The following is an 18,170-nucleotide window of genomic DNA, read 5'->3' on the forward strand; positions in this document are numbered from 1 at the left end:
AATCCTTCCCTGCTGAAGCCAAACCAGCTCATTGAAACCCAGTTTAGCTTTTGGGGTTGTTTGTTTTTCCCATCTTCGTGTTTTCCCTTTAATCTTTGTGCTGGATAATTAAGACAACATTCCTCAGCATCTTTCCTGCTGTTTGTTGTGCTTATACAAGAGCCGGCTGCATTTGTTCCATGGAAAGAACATCCAAAGCCACATTCTGTGGTTTCATGTAAAATCCTCCACGGTGTTGACTTTTAATCTCGAGTTTGCCTGAAATCTGCATTAGTCAAGGAAATACTCATGAAAATAGACTTCTTAAGGAAACAAAACAAGGCAGCAACACAGCAGGGAGAGCTTATGCTCGAGTTTGCATTGGACTTTTTTATTGATGGTGAGACTTCTGGGCTTGGCCTGATGCAGCAGCAGTGAGTCGGGATGCTGGTCCTCTGTCCCCCTCCGAGGGGCTGCTGGCTGGACCCTGCCAGCATCGAGGGCCCCTGCATCGCTCCCTGCCCCCGCATCGCTCCCTGCCCCCGCATCGCTCCCTGCCCCCGGAGCACTCCCTGCTCCCGGTGCTCTCCCTGTCCCCGGAGCGTTCCTTGTTCCTGGAGCGCTTCCTGCTCCAGGTGCTCTCCCTGCCCCCGGAGCGCTCCCTGACCCAGTGCTCTCCCTGTCCTCGGTGCGCTCCCTTTTCCCGGTGCTCTCCCTGTTCCCAGTGCTCTCCCTGCCTCTGGAGCGCTCTCTGTTCCTGGAGCGCTTCCCGCTCCCGATGCTCTCCCTGCCCCCGATGCTCTCCCTGCCCCCGGAGCGCTGCGGGAGCCTTACAAAACAGCCGAGCGGTTATGAAACCCGTGGCCCCGCTGCCAGGCGTCTCATTCCCGGTAGATGGCGGTGCCAGCTCATTTTTCCTAATTTTTCCCACTTATTTTTTTCCTGGCGCCGCGCCCGATGCCAGCCCTCGGCGGCTGCGGCGGGGCTGGGGATGAACAGGCAGGGCCCGTGCCCTGGGGTCAGTGCTACAAAAAGAGAGAGTTTTGTCGGAGTTTTTCCCTCCTATAACTGTTTTTCGTATGTTTTTGATAAATTTGAAATAAGTTCTAACAGCTCAGCACAGTACCAGGTGTCTGTCCCCACTCAGGCTGCTCCATCCCACAACAAACAGCGTGGAGGGCACAGGGAGGATGCTGGTGATGCCAAATCTGGAGGGACTGTGCAGAGCCAGGCAGACAGAGCCCCTGCATTTCTCTCCAGACTCTGTCATGGTCTTGTACAAAACCTGCTCACTCAAGTCCCTGCCTTTTGCTGGTCCCTGCCTTTTCCTCACCTATTACTGCCTGGAGTGTTTCCTTCTGCAGAGGCACAGATAGCACTGGGTAGGCAGTGTGACTAAGGGAATAAACAGCATTTCTCTTTGGAGGTCACAACATCTTTATTTAGCTAGGAGTGGCCCAGCTGCCCTCCAGCACAAGCTGCTGTTTCCATCTCCATCTCCTCGGCATGCCCAGGGCATGCACTGCTGCTCCAGCATGGAAAAACTAATCCTCGTCTTCCTTCTCATCATCCTTGGCAATGCCTTGGTCCTGGGGCAGGAACAGAAAGAAAAGGGACAGCAGTGAGGGCAGTGCTGAGTGTCCCATCCCAGGTATTTGGGAGCAAACCCCACAGGGCTGGGGTGCAGGGGGAGCCAGCCCCCAGCACGGAGCTGGAGGTGAGGTTACCTCCTCTGAGTCACTGTCAGAGCTGCTGCTGCCTCTGTCCTCTTCCCCCTCTCCCTGCTGGGATGAAGAAGGAGGGACAAGCATTACTGGGAACCCTGGCACTCTTTGCTCTTTGAGCCAGAGCTTCAAGTCAGAGAGACTCCTGGTCCTGTGTGTATCTAGAGCCAGGCTTGGCACCGCTGGTGCTGCTGTGGAACCACGTGTGACCATGGCACCACAGAGCCCTCCAGAGACAAGAGCAAGGATTTCAGTGTGTGCAGTGCAGTGTCCACACCAGGCAGCATCTCATTTGGAGAGAAAAAGGAGGGAGAACTAACCAGGAACGTTGGGAACAGAGAGGCAGCTGTGTCTCAGTGGAAAGCCATGGACACTGTGATTTCTAGGCTGTGGACAGCATAGCTCCATCTACTACAGGTGTGGGTTTGCCATGGGTCAGACGGGGCTTCCCTTTACAGCCAGGATGGAAATGGTTCTGCAGAAAACTCCATCATTCCCCTACCTTTTCTTCTTCCTTCTTACTCCTCTTCTGCTTCTCCTCTTTTTCTCCCTCAGTCTTTTCCTTCTCCTTTTCTTCCTTCTCCTCTTTCTTGTCCTTCTCCTCTTTGTCCTTATCTTCCCGTCCAAACCCTAGAGCAGGGCACAGAGGAGGGTTCATTGCCAGCGTGCAGCATCCAGCACACACCAACCCTGCAGGTGCCCCTGGGCCCACACCAAACACTCACATTTCAGGATTGTCGACATTTCACCAAGGCCAAGGAGCTCTGGGGCACCAGACAGTCACACCTATGGAACAGAGAGCACTTGAAAGAGCAACCAGAGAGTGGAGGAAGGTGAATATTTCAGGGATGAAAACATTCAGTTTTCACAGAGGCCCTGTGTAATTCCTGCCCCCCAAAACAGCAGGGAAAGACATGAAACAATCTGTGCACAAAAACCAGAAGGGGCAGACCTTGTGCCCACCCAGGCAGCCCCCTCTGCCCAGGAAAGCAGCAAGTGGAGAGTGATGGAAGCAGAGAGATCTCAGGGCAAATGTGCAGGGAGATGCCTTAACTCCTCACCATGAGGAGGTGCAAATCGCAGAAGTATTTCAAATTAAATGAGGAAGAAACAATTAAGAGCAGGTGTAGGGACTCCTAGGAATCCCCAGCAGAAAGTAAACCTTCCCTGAGGGTCAGGGTGATGGCAGAGAAGGAAATGGAGACAGCAGCAAGCAGAGAAGAAGCCAAGAGCAAGGTTAAGAAAACTTCCAAGCATTGATTAGGTGCCTGAAAGGTGACGGGTGAAAAGAAAGGAAAGGACACAGCTTGCTTTGAAAATAAGAGGCCCAAACAAAGCCTAAGAAATAGCCTGGGCAGGTCAAACCCTCCTTCTCATACACAACCAGGGCAGCAGGGGCGAGGGGATCAGGGAAGAGCAGATCCGCCCCTGCTGCAGCAGGTAATTAGGAAATAGTTTCTCTTCCAGCCAGTGATGCAGGAAGGCAGAATATTAATGCTTCCTTTTAATGGTTTTTAGCCACAAAATGACATCACCTGCTTGGTATTATTGGCCCTTTTGAAGGAGCCAGTTGCAGCCTCTGAGCCAATAACATTGATTTTGTATTTTTCTAGGCAGGTTTTTAAACCCCCAAGATGCTGCAGGGGAGCAGGAAACAGTGGGGTTTGGGGTGGCATCAGGGGAGAGGGAGCTTGGTTGGGAAGGAAAGGAGTGTGGGAAGTGACTGATAGAAGATGTAATCAGTGCAAAGTTAAAAATCTAATTAATAATGAACAGCAATCTAATTCATCTCCGTAATTAAGAAGTGCAACTACTAATTGAAAATAATCACATTTTAATCTAAAATCATTAAAAATAATCAAACATTAACAAAAGAAAAGGCAGCCCTGGGAAGGGGTAGAAGGTGTAGGTGATGCTCTGATCCCAGGTCCTGCTCACCAAAGCTGCCCCCATGGTGTGCCCAGCCCCAAATCCAGGAGGATGCTCCGGCCTTGTGCCTTCACTGCCAGAGGGGAGCAGTTAGGGGAAGCACAGATAGGTACAGATAGGAAAAGCACAGAGGTGGACATCAAGCTTGCTCTAGGAGATGGGCAACCAGACCAAAGTCCAGCAGCCAGAGCTGGGAACAGATAACTCTGCCCCAACATATGGCAAAAAATGCCTCTGTGGGGGGTTAAACCCCTTTAATTCCCCCATGCACTGCTCCCTCTGTCCCTGGGACCAATCCTGCTGATTTCCAAGAGATGGGGAAGGCTCTGACAAGCTCCTGTCTGGGGGGTGCCACCCAGCACCTTGTGCAGCCCCTGCTGTGGGTGCTGGCTCCTGATGGCTGCCAATGCTCAGCTTTTCCCATCCCATCCCATCCCATCCCATCCCATCCCATCCCATCCCATCCCATCCCATCCCATCCCATGCCATCCCAGCAGATCAAGTTTTGCCTGTTCCTCTGGAGCCTCACCCACCTGGCATTGTGCACAGGCAGGTTTGCCTGCCCCAGATGAGCTGGTTTCCTAAAGCCCAGGCAGACAAACCAGCAAAACCCAGTGACCAGCTGATGGTCCCCACAGACCAGCTGCACTTGTCCATAGCCAAGCTGGGCATGAGGTGCAGCTGGTTCAGACCTCTGGCTAACGGAGCAAATCTATTTGGGGTATTTTTACCCTTCTAGGTGAAACCTAAATGGTATCACCCCCCCAGGCACAACAGGCTCACAGTGAGCCCACTCCCATCTCAGCCAGGGGACTGAAGTCCATCCCACAAAGCTCAGGCCCCCATTGCCACCCCCAAGACCACACAGAGCATGAGCTGTCCCAGGGATGCTCCTGCTGTACCCTCATTCATCCTGCTGCCCTGCTCTGCTTCTCCAGCCTGTAAAATACACAGGTGAGTCTGTAAATTCCCTGGATGGCATAAGGGAAAGGGCCTTACCTAGAGTTGAAAAAGAAGTGAGCTCCTCAATGCCTGGCTGGCAGCAACCAGGGCTCTGAGTATTTGAGTGTTGTGGTCTCCTCCCCAGTCCCACTTTTGGAGCAGAAAAACTGGCTCTGCCATCCGTCATGGACAGCACATGACACCGGAAACGTGACCAGTCCCACTGGTACCCACAGGAGGCATTGCCTCCAGCACAGGCAGGAGCACAAAGACCTTTTGCAAGCGAGTCAGGGCAGCTCTGGAGGCTGCAGACATCCACGGGGACCAGGCTGGGACCAGGGAGAGTGTTGAGGACTCAGTCTGGGAATGTGCTATGGTCAGGACCCTGCTGGAAGTACAGAAAAGGGGCTTTGGAGGATGCCTGCTGTGGGTGGGGTGTCAGGCAGCTCCACGAGGTCCAGGCAAGGCTGGACCAGGCAGAGCTCAGCACTCCCAGCTCCCTCCAATGCTTGTCCTTGCTGCTGGCTTTCACTCCAACATATCATTAAGTAAATACCTGTCAGCAGAGAGCAGTTACCAGCACGTCTAAACACTTGCATAATGGGCCTTCCCTCTAAGGCAATGCCCTCATTTCTAACAGCACCAGCACAGGATAATAACAGTAACAATAGTGTCAGAAAGGGCTTGTGTACCCGGCTAATTTGTTTTCCCCATCTAATAAAAGGAATTAGCTCTCCCCTAAGATTTGTCCCATTTAAGGCCTTTAACTCTACAACAAAGTTGTTCCCACAATAATTTGATTTTCATTTACAGTGATTGCAGGGTGTGTGGTGCCCCCTCTGACAGAGTGAACCTATCTCTGGGTAACCCGTGCAGGGAGCAAGCAGCTCTACAGGACTCACTTGTCCCAAAACCCTGGCTATTTCTGCCCCAGGCCTCCTTCACCACAGCCTGCACTGATCCCAAACCCAGAGCAAGAGTCCCATTGGCAAGTTTAAGTCAGAAATGAGGGATGGGTTTTAATGTTGAAGGCAGATAAGCCCTGGAACAGCTCAGCCAAGATTGTGGCAGTCCCTGTTGCTGCCCAGTTTGCAATCAATAGCTCTGGTGCTCTTACAGATACTTCAGCTCACACACAAATCACTCAGGGAACTCCTGCTGCCAGCACTTGGAATAAATGCTGGCAGCAATCCCATCTGTGCCAGCATGACACAGCCACCAGGTCAGTGCAGCCAGGGAATCTGGTGGAGATGTGCACATGGAGCACCCTGACAACAGGTCCAGGGAGGATCTGTTTGGCGTTGGGACCAGCACAGGCATCCAACCCACACCTCTGAGCAGCTCCTGCCACCTTTGGAGGATCCTCCCCCACAAATACCAAACTCAAACTTGTTTTTAACTGGTGACCTCATTGCTCACTCCCTGCCAGCCCCAGCTGGGCTCTCAGTCCTCTGATGCCTCCAGCATCCCCCAGTGAGAACAGCCCAGGGGACAGCCCTGCATTGCTCTCTGGACACAGGGACACAGAGCATCACCCACAGAACCAGGACCATCCTGAGCTGCAGGCCAGGCTGCAGCCACCAGCACCTTCCTGCAGCAGGACAACAGAATGCCAGCCAGGGACACTTCTAGGTCCCAACCCACAGACTGCACAGGCTCTGGTCTCACCCTGCAGCAGGCACAAACTGCCCTTGAAGAAGGGAAAGCAGCCTGCCAGCCAGGACCCAAACCATCAGTGCATGATAACCTCATGCTGCAGTCACAGGAGACTCCCAGAAAACATGGATTAGCACAGTGCAGACCACTTTTGTCCTCTGTTTCTGTGCCAAGGAGCCTGTGACTACAGAACACCCATCTCTGTTTAGGTCACATCATCACAGACCACTCTTTATTTTGGATTCAACGTACACACCTGAAAAGGAAATTCCAGAGCCCTCCTCTTCCTGGCCACGAGCTCCCCCATTCCTGCCACGAGCTCCCCCATTCCTGCCTCTGAGTCAGGCCCTTTAATTTGTGCTGTGGGTGACGTGGGACAGGTGCCCTTTAGTCAGGGCCACCAGTGGCAGCATAGCTGCTGCTTCTTCCAAATGAGGACAACTGCTCATCCTGCCAGAGGTTCTGCTGCTACTGACCATGCGTGTTTTAATAATGGAAAATGAGTCCCTGGGAAGGTGTTTGGCAAGGCCTGGGAGCATATCCCAAAACCAATTGGGAAGCCCAAGTCTTTTTTATGTTTTAAACCTTTCCACAGCAGTTGCCAGGAAGCAGCTTTTACAGCTGCAACTAACAGAATCACTCCCAAGGAAAGAAAACAATTGTGGAAGGCTTTTTTTTTTTTTTTTTTTTTTTTTTTCCCTCCAAGTCACTGCCAGCATCTTAGCTGACTCTTATCTATTCTCAGCCACCTCTCACCTCCCTGAACACCACCAGAAGTGTTCAAATTACTGTCAGCTCTCATTAGGTTCACACAGAAGGCAAGGCCAAGCAGGAAGACCTCCAGACAGTTGGATGCTGAATTCTGATGAATCCTTCGGGTAGAAAGGTTTCAGCAGCCGTGCAAGTGTTTTTGTTGTCTATCTATTGCAGTCCTTGCACTGGCACACAAATGAAGCTGGTGCACGTTTGATTATTGGCTGCTATAACAAAATCCAGGTGGGCACATGACTGAAGGAATTACTGTCTGCATGTTAAAAAAAAAATCACCTCATTTCCTTTAATTATTAAACTACTCTACACTAAAGCACTGCAGATCAGTAGAATTTATCTGCAAAAAAGCAGCTGCTGCTTCATAAAACCCCATTACCTTTATTTCTTCTCTTCTGACATTCCTGTACATTTTGGCTTTCTGGCAGGAGCAAAGCTGCCTTTTTGCACTGACACAGGAACTGGAAGCTCATCTGTGGGAGCTCTCACTCCCCAGCCTGGATTCAGAGCACTGTTTCCTGTCATGAGAATTATCCCAGCTGTCCTGGCCCCAGAGCTGCACCCAGCTCTGCCCCAAAAAACACAATCAAGGCTGACAAAAAAACCCACAGTTCTTTTATTTCAGTCGTGCCCACTGCTACCTTGATAGCTTTTAACTGAAACAGCTGTCAAAACAAATCCTTTATTTAATAATGCTATTAACCAAAAGAAGAAAAAAAAAATACAGATTTTATTGTAGTGCAGATTTTTTTTTACCCCAGACACACTCCTTTCAAGTCCAGTTTTAAGATGCCAGAAAAAGCTTTCCTTTTAGAGATCTGATCAGTCTAACCATGACTAAGGCAGAGTTTTTTCCACATATATAAAATCAGAGCATTAGCCAAAAGGTATTCTAATACAAAAAAACACTTCCCCACTGCACAACTAGAGCAGAGGAATGTTCTAAGCCTTCAGTATAGCAGAGATGTGCAAGACCTGCTAAAACCCAGAGGATATTCAAAAGGGGACTTGAGCATCATTGTTACCAATGAGCAAGTGCAGAGGCAGGTGTGACAGTCACCTCTGATTAGCCATTACGGATTTCTTGAAATTCCATTTTAGCCATGCATTCCTGCTCTTGTGATTCCAACAGAGGCTGCAGCCTCCCCGTGGGCAGGCTCAAAAGATAAAGGAACAAAGCAGGGAACTTGCACAGCACAAAGAAACAGATACCATACGTGGAGCAGTCTCTGAGGCAAATTAGGACTCCTATTAACAGAACCAAATTGCTGCCTCTCTCCCTACTTTAATATATACCTTCCAAGAAGGAGCATTGCATTATAGTGTTTTTCCACAGGAAGAGAAGACAAGCAGTATGTGAGTCTGTGAACAGGCTGACATGTCAAGCTGCACTGAAAAAGGGGAATCCTCCTGCTGAATTCTCTCATTAAAGTGCCCAAACACAAATCAATCCCTTTTAGCCAGCTCTCATTTATTGCTATAAAGCCAAGTACCTGCATTCTCAGGGCCAGATCAGCATTTTCCCAGCTCATGCTGAAGCAAGCACAGCGTGAGACAATGAGAAACAGCCCCCTGGTGAGAGTCCCTGTCCCACATCCCTGAGTCAGTACAGACATCTTCAGGAAGCTGAGCTTCTCTTCAGCAACAACTGCTTGATCAGGAATCCTCTCTGCTCTATTCTAGGAGCTGCAAAGTTCACAATCACAAAAATTTGCCTTTTCTTGCACCTCCTATCCAATATTCACTTCAACACCAACAGATAGCAGAGCTATCAGAAACCCAATTATGTCTGACTTAAAAATCACACCATGATTTTAGCTAACTCTAACTAGCCAGCTGCTACTCTTCTCTTCAGCACTGGAGAAGCTCTATGGACTGTGAACACAAAGAGCTTATTAACACATACAGCAGAGAGATTTCAGTGAAAAGATACAGACAGTCCATGAAACAGAGAAGCAATCTGCACTTTAAGTCTGTCACGTTGTCCACCAGCCTGGACTATGCTAATCACATCTCTCAGTGTGCTGTAAGAGCTGTCATTGCCAGACTGCACTTAATCACCATTTTTGCAGCAGCAGTGAACAGAGTTCATCTTTTTCCCTTTAATAAGAGCCATTACATCATTCTCCAGCATGGAAACTACGAAGTGGAAAGGTCAAAAAGTTCTTAATTAGAAGGATTTTTATTACTGTGATAGTTCCGTTCTAGCCTCAATAAGAGAGATCTGCAGTACAGGCAATAAGAGCTGGAAGGCATCTTGGATATAGGAAGCACTGTTTGAAGCCTGTGAAAACAAAAATCAAAATACACAAATGAATAGCCATGCTACCAATCAGCTTTACTCACCACATACTCATTTCAAACAGCATTGATTATTGCACAGAAAAAAACAGAAGCCTAGTGCTTTTGCTGGATTTTAAAGGCTTCCTTCTAGAAATCAATTTTATGTCAAGTTTTTGAGGGGCTTTATGCCACTAGGCAAAAAAGGCAAATGGCTTAAAGACTGCCAAACAAGATCAGTTCTAATCCAAATGCAGGATACTGTTTTCAGTGAGAGAAGAAAAGTGTTTATTTCTAAGTGAAGCATAGCCTGCTGTGGCAGGAAGGAAGAACACATGAACATGAAAGAACCCTTTCCTACCACACCTCAGAGCTCTGCAAGCTTGAGAACCAATTTCACAGTAAGGAAGTGCTGGGACTCTTGCCTGCTAATTTCTGAACTTGTCTAAGGTTTAACTTTGGACATTTAAATTCTAAAAACCCAGATTGCTGAATTTAATATGTGCCTCCTGACCCATCGTATCTGTGAGCTGACACTCACTCCTCACTAAGTAACTCATCTCTTGTGCAAATCTACAGACAATTATCAAAACTTTCAAGTTATTAGACAGGTAAGCACAATTTTAGACCATGGCCTAGGGAACTTGGCATGCATAAGGATCCTAGAGTGGGAAGAAGCAGCACATCTATTTTTAAAGTATTAGCTTAAAGTTTTAACGTTAGCACAACTGACCTCCAAAAACACTCCAGTGATTAAGGGATTAAGCACATCTGCTTTCTCTTTGACCTGCAGAGATCAGACATATATTATCCTGATTGAAAATTTGATCACATTTCTTGAAGCGAGATAAAGCTAAATCCTCAGTAAGTTCAAAACCACCACTGCTCCCTTGACTAGAGGAAAGCTAAGCCACAAGCTTAGCAGCCTTGTAACATGCAAATCAGAACAAAGTAAACTGCATGTGCCCAGCACAGGTTGGGTATGAATACACATCACATCTTCTAATGAACTGGGGACAAGTGGAGGATCCAGAGATGATGATACCATCTTCGGGAACACCCCAGTGCTTTGGGAAATCCACAACAGGCTCACAAATTTTATTTGCCTCTGTCTCCTTAGCACTGTGAGCATCATCAGTTCTCACCCCCACTCCGTGCCAGGGTGTCAAAAGCTCAAGATGCCACAGTTTGAGGAACCCTGACCTAAAACATCAGTTGACAAGTTAAAAAGTGCACAGGTAAACATGAAAAACCAAAAAGCACTTCATGGCAAAGATCCCAGGGCTGTTATCAAATAACCACACGTCACTCCTAAGAACTGAGGTGTGACTCTTACCCCTGCAGTTGTTAAGCATGTTGTGAACTCTTTAGAGAAAACCGACAGTTCTTTACACAGCATGATCGTCAGTCTGTGGAAGAAGACAGGGAAAACACTGAAGTAAACACAGTCCTCAAGATGAAATTTCTTTCAGCATTCCTCTAAAAGATAAATGCCCTGTTTGTATGCTTATTAAGTTAAATTAAACCAAAATTGATATAAATGGTGTATGAAGATTCAGAAGTTTCCCAAATAAAACAGAGAGGGGAGAGATGGGGAAATAAATAATTAAAGCAGAAGATCTTAAAGAGCACTCAGAGGACACACAACCATTCCAGAAGGAACAGTACTAACTTGTTTTTTTTTTTACTGGCAAGTGTCATTTTCTGCATTAGGAAGTACTGCACATTTCAGACACATGCCAAGTGTCTTCTGTGCAGTAATTCTGCCATCTCATGTACCAAGCATACTAAATGATTAACAAAGAGGTAATCAAGAATCACTTTTGTACAACTGTTTTGTCATGTTTTAAATCTATGCCTACTGACTAACACAAACTTAAGGCAAATATTCTTCTAGGCTACACAAAGCTTTCAAGAAGGGTTTCCCCTTTCTTATCAAGAAATGCCTTTAAGCTGGAAAGAGACAGCTGAGTTCTTCTGGAAGATAATGATGCCACCCATCAAAAATTCACAGACTTGCCCAATTCCCAAATTTAAACGCCAATGCAGAATTCAAGAGCCCTGCATTGCATGGATTTTCAAAGAATTATTAGACGGTTTAATCAGTAATTATATGCTATCCATTTACTGAGAGATGCACTCACTGTGAAAGGGACTTGGCTCTGTCTGTGGCTGTCACCTCCTGTTTCTGGCCGTAGAGAAACAAAGCTGCAGTTTTGTGAAACATTTCAATGGAGCAGGCTGTCAGTTCTGCCAGGCTTCTTATGGCAAATGCATGAATATCCTGCAAGAGTGACAAAAACTCTGCATACAACATCAAAATGTGCAGCTTCCATTATTTAAAACAAGTCAATCACACAACATGCTATCACTGCCCTTTCAGACCTCAGAACCCACACAGAAATAGAAACCCATAAACCCTGTGAGTCACAACTGTAACTCAGCAGTCAGATAAACACTCTGCAGGGAGATATTCTTTTCCTTGATTACTCAGTTACCTCTACTGATTTCTTAGCATCCTGGTCACCATCTTTGGATTCTACTTCTTGATTTTCTTCACTTTCTTTTTCTTCTTTAGGAAGACTGCTGTTGAACTGTGCTATCCACTCATGAGCAGATGTCCTCACCTGCAGCAAGATGTGCCATAATATTTAATGTCTGGAATGAAGACCCCCTGCACACCACAAGACAACAGAGTATTGGATCTCTCCAGAGGAAAGAAGCAGCTACAACTCCTTCTGAGCTTCTGAGAAGAGCCAGGACAAATGACCCCAGTGCCTTCAGGATTTTACAGAAGTTTGGCTGCACTGATGTAGTTGAGGGCAGTTGTTTCTCTAGCACCAAGGGCTGGAGTTTACCAACAAGACCAGACTATCAGAGGTGCTTTAAAAACATGTCTGCAGAATGCTGCTGCCACTTGGTGGATCTGAAGGGTAGTGAAGTGATGGCAAGAAAAGTGATTCTTTCTCATACCAGCTCTTGAACACAGTAAAACCAGGTGCTTTGTACCAAGAGCAGACCTTCAGTTCATGACTGTAGGTCTTTTCCACCATGGTGGCTGAAGGCTCACATGATTCTGCCCCATAAAGTTAAAGGCCCATCTCCATTGCCAAAGGATCTAAAATATGGCTTGGTTTTGTGCATTTGATATTTTCACAAGCAAAGCAGGTGAAGAGAAGCCCTTTCTGTGAGGAAACCCTCCAGCTTTTAGAATATGGAAAATAACTCACTGTGATCACTTTGTCTGGCTTGGAGGAGATGTGCAATTCTGAAAACAACTCTGTCACTTCTTTGGTGAACTCCTCGTCTCCTAAAGGACAGGAAAGGTTAAAGAATCCACACAAAGGACAGATTCAGGAATAAGCAGCACTTCAATGCACAACTAGTTCTGCACAAGTCTGTCAACTGTTTCCTTTATTTCTCTTTGAATTGTCACCTCAGGCAAGAACGCATCAAACCCAGCCTTTTCAAATACAATTTCTAAGGTAAGTTCTGCAAAGGTGGAGACATCAGTGCCTGAAGGTTAGTTCTTGCTTTCTCAATTCTGTTTTTGTAGCTAAGGTAACTCGTTTTTTTTATTTTTTTACAGGCAGCCTTTTATAACACACTAACTTGCACATCACCTTGGAGAGTCTGAAATATCACTTAGAGCCTATGGTTCCCCTATTATATATGACACAGCAGATGTGAGATCCATTATGTGCAAATATAAAAGATACATTAAATGTTGAATGATAGCAAGTGCAGGTGTGTAAGCCTTCCCTGATGAGCATTTAGGTAAAAGGAATGCAAGAAATTTACATTTAAATCCATGTAATTCTCAAGAATCAGGGCTCTTGTGTGCAAAGGTACCTCTGAATCTTTTGCTCTGTGTGGCTAACTCTCATTTAAAAAACAAATAAAAAGGCTTTTTGCTCTCCCAGACATTGGGCAACTCTGTTCAGTTTTCCCTTCCCGGTCAAGGAAAAACTCTCTCTCTCTGAATTAGCATCTTGGCTCAGGGTCAGTTGTATCAACTGCCCATGAGTCAGACAACTCTAACCCTGCTCTGGCAAGAAATCATTCCTGCTACAGAATTACTGCACAGCTCCTCAGAGATGAAGGGTGTTGCTACCTGTCATGCCCCTGGGCAGAGATGGCTTTAGGATTAAACATCCAGCTAAAGAATAACCTAAATTTGGCATCATGCCCATTGCTACTGATCAGGGCTGGCTGGTTCTGCACCGAGAACCAGCTTCTCTTCTCAGAACCCGAGGCTCTCTTACCCTTCTTTTCTTCCTCTTCTTCTTCAAAGAATTCAGGTAAAGAAAATGCTTCTTTGAGTTGTTCCATTTCCTCCTTCAGTGTGTTCAACTCTTCTCCAGAGAGGGCATTCAGAACTGCTTTCACCTGGTTAGGGGCAGCACAGCCAAAGAGAGAATCAATAAACCCATCCAACAGGATGGAAAATGCAGGCCAAGGTAGCAAACCAGGGCGTGAGAGGAAAGCAACTTGTGAAAAGCTGGAGACCTGCAGGAAATGAGGCTGGCTGGGGTAAAGGGAATGGCTTTAAGAGCTGAGGACAGGACAAACTGCTCCCAAGGTAAACACCAGATCCTAATGCAAGGATCAAAGTGAAGTTCTGTAACCATTTTACAGCAAGTTCTGAGCACTTGATTTTACATGTATATACATATATTTCTAATCTCTTTTCCCCTGCTCAGTTGAACTCAAAATAGAAAGCAAAATGCTCAAGGCCATTACCTTTGATTCACTCTCTCTGGAAAGCATCTCTAAGGCCTCCAGATGCGAAAGACCCTGAAACTCATCAAACAGTAACCCATAATGGGCTTTCTTCTCAGTAGCCATGGTAACCTCGGTAGCTGTCTGCTGCTCTTCTTTCTCCTTTGCCTCTCGTAAGACCTGAAAAAGAAAAGCAGAGGCCTCGTGACAGCGCCAGGAGATAGAGAATACAGGAGGAGAAGGTTTTTGGCTCAATAGCAAAAATGGTTGCTTAATGACAGGACCGCAAAAGAAGGGAGAAGAGATGAGAGAAACCAATGAGGTGCTGATTGGGAGCTGCTGTACCTGAGATAACGTAGAGGTTCTGTTTATGAGGCCCTTTGTTTTTTTGAATCCAGGGTCTCCCTCAGCTATTACATCCATTGTCTTTTTCCCGATGAATTCCAAGGCATCCAGACCTCCACTAATAACACTTTTACCCTAGGAATCAGATTTGGATAAAGACAGTACATAAAACTCAGAGAAGATTACACAATGGGAGGAATTGAATTGGGAGGGTTTTATCAGCAATCTTATAGTGGGCACTCACATAAAAGCCAAATTGGTCCTTGTCACCCTAAAATTCGACCCTAATCATCACAGAGAGCAGCAGGACATGGAAAGAGCCACAACACATTATCACCCAACAGCTTATTACAGCACCCAGACACCTGCAGCAATCTGATGGGAAATACATTTTTTTTTTTTAGTTTGTGAACAAGCTGGTTCTCAGCACATTACAGAATTAAGTTCTCATCCTTCCAATGAGAAAACACCAGACCTGTGGATTTTGACTGCTAACTTTTGTTTGAGCCTTAAAAGCAGAAAACAGAAGCCAGCTTTCCATCTGCAGCTCCTTCAGATTCCCAGGCAAATTGACAAGACAAAAGATCACAAAAGCAGTTTCTAAGGGTAATGGCTTCCTTTGAAGTGCATTTCTGATGTCACAGGGGCAAGAGCTGATTTCCAAGCGAATTGGGCTAGTTTCACATAGGTTTTTGAAGAGGAGAATGGATTTAATCTCTAGTCCTGTCGAAATCAGTGGAAACACTCCAGGAATGAGTCTGACCCTGCATTTAGCTGACTACTCCAAAGGAAAGGCAGAGATGACACAGTACAGAGGTGACATGCACAGAAATGCACGCTCTGCACAATCCACCATTAGGATTTTTTTGTTGTGTACCAACATTCACTACTGAACTACCAAAATTCAAGACATCTTTCACATTAGGTGCCAGTTAGAAGCAAGGCCCAGGATAAGCGTTGTCTGAAGGTTAGAAGAGTTTATCACCATGCATCCCACAAATGTCAAAATTAAGTTTCCTCTTACAATGTTTCAGATGAAAGGCCAAAACCCCAAAGCTCCCTTAAACCCCTTTTCTTCTGCATTCCCAACTCACTCACTGTGCTTTGGACAGCAGTAGAGATGGTTGATAAAACTTCAAGAGCCCCAGCAATAGGGAAGGAGCTGCCATCATCAGCTGCATCAGCGTTGCTGGCAGCAGGATTCTCACTTCCTGCATCAGAAGGCAGAAAATTAACTTCCTGACTTCCAAAAAAAAAAAAAGATCCTGTCAGTCACAGAGTGGAGAAAATCACCAGACACCAAATATCAGCTAGGAGCAAGCCTACAATTCAGATTATTTTCCTCTCTACTTTTCAGATCTAACAGAACTAAGCAGGAGAGTATTATTTTAACGATTTTATTATCAATATATTATTTTAATGATTTTTATTATCTCTAGGTGCAAGGTGCAGAGTAAGGTGATGTTATTTGAAGGCTGATTAAGTTACGAAAAACATTCCAGGGTTGTTCTTATGCAGTACAAAACTGACCTCTTGAAGCATCTTTAGACTCTGAAGAGATTTCACTAGGACTGGGGATCCCAAGGGTTGTTTCTGCTTTTTCTATGACATTTGAAATACCTTGACCTAGAGATGACAGAAATCAGAACAGAAACAGAATTAGAGCTGCATATTCTTTTTTATTATTCCAGATTCCTTCTGTTCAAAACAGTTTCACCAGCACTAAAAACTCCTTCCATCCAGCTCACCTACCAATGTAATGAAACAAGGTTTCATCTTAGCTTTTAAATAAAGCTGTAAAGACTGACAGAATACCAGTTTAAAATACCAGGTGAAAATTACACAAACGCCTTAAAAACTCGAAAGTAATTCTGTCTGTGCATACCTCCTTAATCTACTGCACCTTTTGGTACAAGCTTTTCCCATTACTTGAACAATTCTCCTGACATTTTTCCAATAATGGCTGCTATGACTGAAATCCCCTTCTCTAGAAACAAGTTCTAAAGCACAGGCTTGAGACACAAAACATGATTAAAATATTTATCAAATACCAGCAAGAGCCTTACCTACAGTAGCTACGGTAGCAGACGCAGTTGACAGAAGAGATTTCCCCCAGCTTCCCCAGTAGCCCCACCCTGTCTGAACTGCAGGAGGATCTGAGACCTTTAATGAAGAAAAACAGAAGACTGATGCAGGCATTATGGTGAGGAAAGCAACACAAGCAGTCTGTGCCATGTGAGTTTTGTGCAGCTTTTTCATTTCAGAGAACAGCAATATGAATTTTTCAGAAAGAAGTAGGGCTTGTGCTCAGAGCTCTTCTGTGCTCAAAGCCATCAAATGTGAAGTCACATCTTTCAGAGCAAGCACAGGAACATACCTTGACGGTTTCACCTGCAGGCTTTTCTGTGGCAGCAGCCTGGATTGGGGGCTTGGGTTCAGGTCTTTTCCGAGTCACAGGCACAGTCTCTTGTTCTCTCCCTTCATTGCTCTCAGAGCTGCCAAGTTCCTCTGTCTTCTGTTCATTTTCAGCTTCGTAAGAGGTTTCATCTTTCAGATTTTCACCACTGTCTTCCTCAGACATGACTACAGACATCCATAGAAAACACAGCAAATAAAATAATCACTCCCTTGCACTTTGGCATTAGGTCAAGAGCATCACGTTGGTGTTCTAAATAATTAAACACAACAGTGTTGCCACACGTACCCAAATGTGTGTACACCAAATTATGTCTGACTAGAAGAAATGTCACACTTGAAAGTTTAAAGTCCCACAGGGACACGTGGCTTTACCTAACAGACACACCCTTTCCACAGGGGAAAAAAACAGTCTGCTAACTCAGAAAAACAAATGAAAGTACAACAGGGCCTCAGATAACGAAATCTATTATATATTCCATCAAGATAAAAGTAAAAACAAACCGGTTGGGATGGCTGCTTTGCGGAGTGTAGGAGACAAATGGGGACAGCTGCCAGAGAGCTGAGCAGGCAGGGAGGCAGCGACTGGGACACTTCTGTACCTGGGGATGAGCACTGGAGGGCACGGACACCCCTAAAGAGCTGCGATGGGCTCCAGGAGCTGCGATGGGCTCCAGCTCATCCATCCCAGGCCACTACAAGGGCATGGACACCCCTAAAGAGCTGCGATGGGCTCCAGCTCATCCATCCCCGGCCCCAGCAGCCGCCGCACGCCGCGGGCCGGGGATGGGGAGCCCATGAGCGGGGCTGTCACTGATCCCGGGGCCCGCAGTCACCCGGCCGGGCTCCTCTGGCAGCAGAGACTGAAGTGACTTGCAGGGCCAGGCGGGGACAAGGCGAGAACCGCCAGGGCCTGGGATGGCACCGCGGTGTCCCCGGCCAGGCGCTCACTGATGCAATCGGGGCAGCTGTCCCCGCCACGGCCCCAACCGAAGGAAAGCGACAGCCCCGGGTGTGGGCTGGGGACCACAACCCATCTGCCCACGACTCTCCACAGCCACTGCAGCGACCACGGCCCTGGCTCGGCCCCGGCACCCTCCGCAGCCCCGGAGGCCTCCCTGTGCCTCCGCTTCCCCGGGAGACCCCCAAAGTCCCCTCAACCTGCCCCATACGGCACCCCAAAGTCCCCTAAACCTCCCCCTCGTTGTGGGGCTCCTGCCGCACACGGAGCCCTCCAGGTATCCCCACCACCCCTCCCTGGTGCCGCCTGCCCCACAGCGGCCCCCCCAAAGCGCTTCTCTCCGCGGGGCTCGCAGTGCCCGGCAGAGCCCCCCGGGCCCGGGCCGCCCCTCACCGTCGGCGGTCGGCTCCGGGCGGACCGGGATCAGCGAGGCCGGCGCAGAGCGGCCC

The 18,170-nt window shown here is 47.2% G+C and overlaps 1 protein-coding gene and 1 long non-coding RNA gene across 2 annotated transcripts; both read right to left on the reverse strand.

The window, feature by feature from the left end:
* Positions 1-1,705: 1,705 nt before the first annotated feature.
* Positions 1,706-2,500, reverse strand: LOC310915286. Its single transcript, XR_014591159.1, has 3 exons — positions 2,429-2,500; positions 2,206-2,333; positions 1,706-1,763 (listed from the first exon to the last, which is right to left on the reverse strand). It is a non-coding gene; the product is annotated as an uncharacterized lncRNA (long non-coding RNA).
* A 5,109-nt stretch (positions 2,501-7,609) lies between these two features.
* On the reverse strand, positions 7,610-18,168 carry FAM114A2 (family with sequence similarity 114 member A2). The gene is made up of 14 exons (XM_083872018.1): positions 18,115-18,168; positions 16,723-16,928; positions 16,412-16,508; positions 15,876-15,971; positions 15,444-15,556; positions 14,346-14,480; positions 14,022-14,180; positions 13,544-13,667; positions 12,509-12,588; positions 11,777-11,905; positions 11,423-11,562; positions 10,615-10,687; positions 10,012-10,065; positions 7,610-9,282 (listed from the first exon to the last, which is right to left on the reverse strand). Exons 2-14 carry the CDS (start codon positions 16,924-16,926, stop codon positions 9,184-9,186), a joined length of 1,503 nt encoding a protein of 500 aa, XP_083728144.1. The 5' UTR covers positions 16,927-16,928; positions 18,115-18,168; the 3' UTR covers positions 7,610-9,183.
* Positions 18,169-18,170: the final 2 nt, after the last annotated feature.

Source organism: Zosterops lateralis, assembly GCF_965231275.1.
Source record: "Zosterops lateralis genome assembly, chromosome: 14".
NCBI classification, from domain to species: Eukaryota; Metazoa; Chordata; class Aves; order Passeriformes; family Zosteropidae; genus Zosterops; species Zosterops lateralis.

Excerpts from the sequence above, each read along its gene's own strand:
- FAM114A2 (XM_083872018.1), bottom strand. The coding sequence starts at position 16,926 with ATGTCTGAGGAAGACAGTGGTGAAAATCTGAAAGATGAAACCTCTTAC. Across the intron at positions 14,481-15,443 it reads CTACTGCTGTCCAAAGCACA|GGTAAAAGTGTTATTAGTGG; the intron begins GTGAGTGAGTTG and ends TCTGATTCCTAG. Across the intron at positions 11,563-11,776 it reads ATGCTAAGAAATCAGTAGAG|GATATTCATGCATTTGCCAT; the intron begins GTAACTGAGTAA and ends TCACTCTTGCAG.